We start from the raw sequence: 5,988 nt of genomic DNA, 5'->3' as shown, positions 1-5,988 counted from the left end.
AAAATAACTGCAGTCTTTGTTAATTGATAGCCGCTTAAATTAAACAATTTTTATAGGGCAAGTAAAAACTGACTTCGGGCAAGTAGATCTCTGACCAACTTGCCCGACCGGGCAAGTGAAAAAAAAACCTTAGTGTTGAACTCACAAAAACAACTAGAATATGATTTGACCATTTTATTTCTGAGCTCTGTTTGTTGTTTGAGCGGAGGCGCGCTTGCCCAGAAATGGTGACACAGACGTGCTATGTGAATTTCAAAATAAATGTGTATCTTTAAGATGTCGATATGGATCGATGTTTTCATTTTGCATCGATATAATCGGATCGTTAATCAATGAATCGATGTATTGATGTGGATCGATGTATCGTTACACCCCTACTAGCTATATGCTCAGATTTGTTTTGTTTTTGAACAAAAGGAAGTGTTTGTCACACACGATGTGTCCAAGGACTGTAAGAAATTTGAAAATCCAACAGTAATTTCTTTTTTTACGGTTTCTGGCTGTGATAAATAGTGTCATTTTGGTGATTTTAAAAGAAAACACGTGGGCGGGTTTGGAAGGCAGGTTTTCATAAAAAATCTGTGGTAAAATAAAAACAAAACACAACCATTTAAATTTATATTCCCCTCCTCTAAGCTAAAATAAAGTAGTCCCTCCTCAGTACTTACAGAGGTATTTGACATGCCTCCCCTTTTTTGCACCACCTCCTCTCCTCTCATAAATAACAAACAGTCTCTAAGGGGAGAGATACACAACTTTTAAACAGCTGTATTTTCTAATCTGCCTTTGTTTGGATGGCATGTATTCTCTAAAAATCACCAAAACAGAAATTATTGTTGGATTTAGAAATTTCAGACGGTCCTTGGACACGTCGTGTACAGTGAAAGCTTCCTTCAGATAAAAAACAAATCTGAGTTTATAATAGTGATATTTCATAGCGGTGATCCTAAACAGGTGGTGGCACGGTGGTCAGACACGTCGTAGAAATCACAGACCGTCTGATGCCTCTTTCAGTAATCTTAAATCTGTCAGTGTCCAGCCACAACCGGTCTCCTTTATGTCACAGATTGGCAGATTCAAAGTTGTATCCCTCCCCTTAGGGACTGTTCATTACATATGAGAGGGGACAGGGTGGTTCAAAAAGGGGCAGGTATCTAAAATATTTTTTAAGCACTGAAGAGGCTCTTGTGTGGGGGAGGGGAATACAAATTTAAACAGTTATATTTTTATTTATTTTACTGTAGATTTTTAAAGAAAACATGCCTTCCAAACTCGCCCATGTTTACTCTAAAAATCACCAAAATTACATAATTTATCACAGCAAGAAACTGTAAAAACAGAAGTTATCATTGGATATTCAAATCTCCAACAATCTTTGGACACATCATGTGTGACAAACGCTTCCTTCAACAAAAAACAAATCACCAAATCTGAACATAAAGTAGTAATATTTCATCAAAATCACGTTGTTCTACATCAAAAATTTGACCAAAAATAAATAACTAACCAACGTGCGACATGAGTGAAAAAACCTAATAACTCATTTATGGTGGAGGGAGGGTCAAGGAGAAGTATTTGCAGCTATTTGCTGAAGTCACACCCCAGCCATCCCGTCCTCTGAAAAATAAAGAACAGTCCCTTATGGCCTCTTATGAACACCAATGCTGAGATACAGTATATCTGTTATGAGCTTGTATATCGGTCAGTATCTAACAGCAGTGCTGTACAGCATATGACCAGTTATTAAATCATATGTTTAGCATGTAGCTACTGCAGCTGTCTGATAAACTGACCAAAATGTGCTGTATTTAAGGAACTGAAAGTCGTCTATAAAGTTTCACAAACTGGTTTATAAAGTGACAAAACTTCTCAGCTTTACTTCTGTACAGTGTATCTGACACCACTGTGAGCAGTAGTTGAACCAGGAAACTAAAAATCTCAATTATTCAGTTCACAGAAAACAGAGAATATGACAGAAAATGGTTTAAACTTTACTTAAAAAGTCACTTTAATGATTTTATGCACCACAGTTTAGAGACAGAGGGACAGGTGTCAGCACAGTGTGATGCTGAGAAGAATAAATACATGATTACAAACTGATTTTCAGTCACGTGTAGTATGTTGTCACCTCTCACATTTTGTCCTCCTCTTGTTTCTAACGCAGGGCTGAGCCATGGCCACGATTCAGATCCGGAAGTATCAGGATGACGACGCTGAGACAGCGAAGGAGATCTTCACCTTGGGGATGAGCGAGCACGTGCCTTCGTCCTTCGTGCACGTCCTGAAACAGCCGTTGACCCAGATGGTGCTCATGTGCATGTTCTGCGCTCTCATGACCAGCTCCAAGTCCTTCCTGTTACCCATCCTCGCCATCACCCTCATCCTGGCAGCGGCCCGGCAGTTTGTCATCTACATGTTCAACAGATACATCGAAACCTCCCTCAAGAAAGACCTCAACAACATCAGCGAGACCTACCTGAAGGACAAGGACTCGTGTTTCTGGGTGGCTGAAGTCGATGGTCGGGTGGTCGGCACGGTGGCTTGCCTCCCCGCTGAGAAGGCACCCGGGTGCTTGGAGTTGAAGCGCATGTCTGTGCACCGCAGCCACCGCGGGATGGGCATTGCCAAGGCCTTGTGTCGGACAGTAGGTGATTTCACTCGTGACAGGGGCTACGCAGCCGTCGTCCTGTACACGTCCGTGGTGCAGACAGACGCTCAGAAGCTGTATGAGCACATGGGCTACGACAAGATCAGAGAATTCATCATTCCTGAGCTTCCGTTCAGAATCATGAACTTCACGATGTTCGAGTACAGACTGGATTTACAGAGAGATGGGAAAAGTGACTGAGTGGTCGTAAACTGAGACACACACAGAGACTGTGTAACATTCAAGGACCACAGTATCGTCCATTCATCCAGCTTCTAGGTTAACTTTTTCCCAGCATGCATTACAGTTAAGCCAACCAAATACTCAGCTCAGGTGAAAGCATCCATACGAGGTACTGTTTACTCCACACACCTGCAGTTAAAGGTTAGGCATGTTCACTGTTGTTACAGATACACACAGGAGACAGACTGATCATTTATTATCAATGGAAATATCTGCTATGTTCATGGTCATGTTAAAGGAAGACTTCACCTCTCACATGAGCATTTGTATATCAGTTATTCACCCTGTGTTACACTGAATTCATGAATTAAACTGTGTCTTTCTCGCATGCGTCCATGGCGAGCGAATGATCTAAAAACTGAGAAAACTCTCAATGAACTGAAGTCATAGGGGTCCAGTTGCGTTTACGACTCCCACATTACATGTACAGTATAATCCAAGTCTCATTTATCCAGTCGTATGCTCAGTACGACACAAACAGAGTCCTCTCTGACGGGGAACTAAACAGAAAGCTAATGCCAGACTCCATTGACAAAAGCAGTGATTTTACCTCACTGAACACAGGAGCTGCTGGTCTACTGCTGCCTCCATCAGTTGTTAAGTTTGTGTTATTGTGTGACTGTGGTGAATCTGAGTTAACCCTTTACAACACCAAAGTCACACAGTAACACAAACTAACTAACTAATGGAGGCAGCAGTAGACCAGCAGCTCCGTGTTCAGCTGTGTTAAATCACTGTTTTTGTCAATGGAGTCTGGCTTTGAAGAAACTCCAGTTCCCCGTCACAGAGGTCTGTCTGTCTGTGAAGTACTGAACACACGACTGGATAAATAAGACTTGGATTGTACTGCACAAGTTGTGTGAGTCTGTAAACAGATGTTTTGAATGTTCTTCGCTCACCGTGGAGGCATGCGAGAAAAAGTTTTCCATATGAATTCAGCCTAACACAAGGAGAGTGACTGATACACAAATGGTCATTTTGGGGGACGAAGTTTTCTTTTAAACAGTTCGTGTTGACTGAGTTTCTTAAAAGTCATTTGATTATTTAATTTTGTAAAAGATTTCCTTTCTCTGTGATCCGTAGAATAAATCAATAGATCTGAACATGCACTCACAAGTTTGCAGCGTTCATTTTTTCACATTTTTCAGCGCTGACCGATCCGACACACTGGATTAGTGTCGGCCCTGGTGCTGATCTCATTATGGGGGTCATGGGGTTTCATTTGGTCACTGTCAGTGTTTCTGTCGTCAGTTATATATATGTTCAGTCATGGACTTTTTAGTGCCACAATAGGCGAGGAAAATTTATTTATATAACATTTCATACCCAAAGGCAACCTAAAGTGCTGTACACATCAGTAAAGTCAAAGTTCATTGTAGCCCAATCACAAAGCCTCACAGGGCTGTGCAGATACTAATTTCAAATCAATTTCATGATCAGTTTGATCTATAAAGTCCAATATTACAACTCACAATAAGCTTCAGAGGCCTTGACAGCACATAACATCCCTCTGTCATTGGACCCTCACAGCTGATCAGGAAGAACTCCCCAAAAAATCCCTCATGACCTCGTAATTACCTTACATATATCTATTACATTATGTTGCATGGAAACTGAGACGATGAGCCTTAATTTATTGATACGTTTTATGTCTGATTTTATACTTTTAATGATTAAATAACAGACTTTACATTGGCTCCATATCAGCTGAAACCCTGACCTGAGGAAGTCGAATCCTCTGCTGCTCTCAGCTTTCAGTTTTGCTGCAGTTGCACTTCATGCTCTCTGATATTTAACAAACAGCCCTCTGACACAGTGTTTGACATGCATGTGTAATTTTACTTCATCTTTTCATCTAAAAACAAACCTTTCAGTTCCTTTTTCTCTCAGTCAGCAGATCTACAGCAAACTGGATCACCAGTTGTCAGATGTGTTCATACAGGAATTATAAGGTGCTCAGGGAAACATTTTCCAGGTGTTCACTCTGAAGCCTACAGCTTTACATTTTCATCTTCACCACATTTGTGCCTCTAAAAGAGAGTCAAACATCTGTTCAGCCAAACAGGAAGAACAAGTCTCGTCTGTGCGAGAGCCAGAGGAAGGTTGTGGCCGCAGGGCGAGCGTCCTGCCGGGAACTGAATCACAAATCGATGGTTTCAGGCAGTGCTGAGGTTCTGCTCCGGGGTTTGTTTTCATACAGGATGACACACTGTTCCACCCTGATGCTCACAAACTGTGAGGCTGTGTCCTTTTTTCATTACAGATGATCATGAATATCTGTGTTTCATATCAAATGTCTGATTTAAATCAGGATAGTTTAGGCTTCATTGTCTCCAAGGACACATCTGTCTCATATCCAGATGACAAAGAAAAACAGAACACAGTCAGACTTGAAAATAGACAACAATAAAATACAGAAAACCTATCATGAAACACATAAAACAAATGAAGACACAGGAGCTGCTGTTGAAATATATTTTAATTTTACGCAGTTTTCGTTTTTTTTTTATTTTATTTTTTTTATTTCAGGGAATATTGTAGCTTTCACAAAAACTTTACTTGACAATTAATTTCCCCGATTCTCGTTTCACTTACCCCTTACTCTTCATGTTTGAAGATTAAAAAAAAAAAAAAAAGACCTAAGGGACTGTTCTATATTTATGAGGAGAGAGAGGGTGGTGCAAAAAGGGGGAGGCATGTCAGATAATTTTTTTTAAGCAGTGGTGGGGGACTAGTGTTTCTTCTTTTTTTGCCTAGGGAGAAGCAAACAAATGGTTTACATGGTTGTATTTTGTACTTATTGTATCTGCCCATGGGTTGGGACGGCATGTATTTTGTATGTATTGAAAGAAATTTTTATTTTTAAAGAAAACATATCTTCCAAACTCGTGGGCTTGGAGGGCATGTCTCCTTTTAAAATCACTGAATAAAACTATGTATCACAACCAGAAACTGTACAATCAGCAGCCCTTTTTAAACAGGAGTTGTTCAAATCTGCAGGAAAGTCCAATCAGTCTTTTTTCAGCATTGGCAGTATAAAAACAAAATCGGGGAGTGCAGCAAAATGCCGCCTACCTACTTTTGTTTATACAGAATGT

General features: G+C 40.4%; 1 protein-coding gene across 1 annotated transcript in view; it reads left to right on the top strand.

Annotated features, from left to right (window-relative positions):
* Positions 1-4,006, top strand: part of nat8 (N-acetyltransferase 8) — a 6,713-nt gene extending 2,707 nt beyond the window's left edge. The window contains exon 2 of the mRNA XM_050062164.1: positions 2,165-4,006. Within this exon, the coding sequence (XP_049918121.1) occupies positions 2,174-2,848 (675 nt within the window). The 5' untranslated portion in view covers positions 2,165-2,173 and the 3' untranslated portion in view covers positions 2,849-4,006. The remainder of the gene's footprint in view (positions 1-2,164) is intronic.
* The last annotated feature ends 1,982 nt before the right edge of the window (positions 4,007-5,988 follow it).

The sequence above is a fragment of the Epinephelus moara genome, chromosome 14, assembly GCF_006386435.1.
Source record: "Epinephelus moara isolate mb chromosome 14, YSFRI_EMoa_1.0, whole genome shotgun sequence".
Lineage (NCBI taxonomy): Eukaryota > Metazoa > Chordata > Actinopteri > Perciformes > Serranidae > Epinephelus > Epinephelus moara.
The sequence above is the reverse complement of the archived record's forward strand: the minus strand, read 5'-3'. Positions and strand labels throughout refer to the sequence as shown.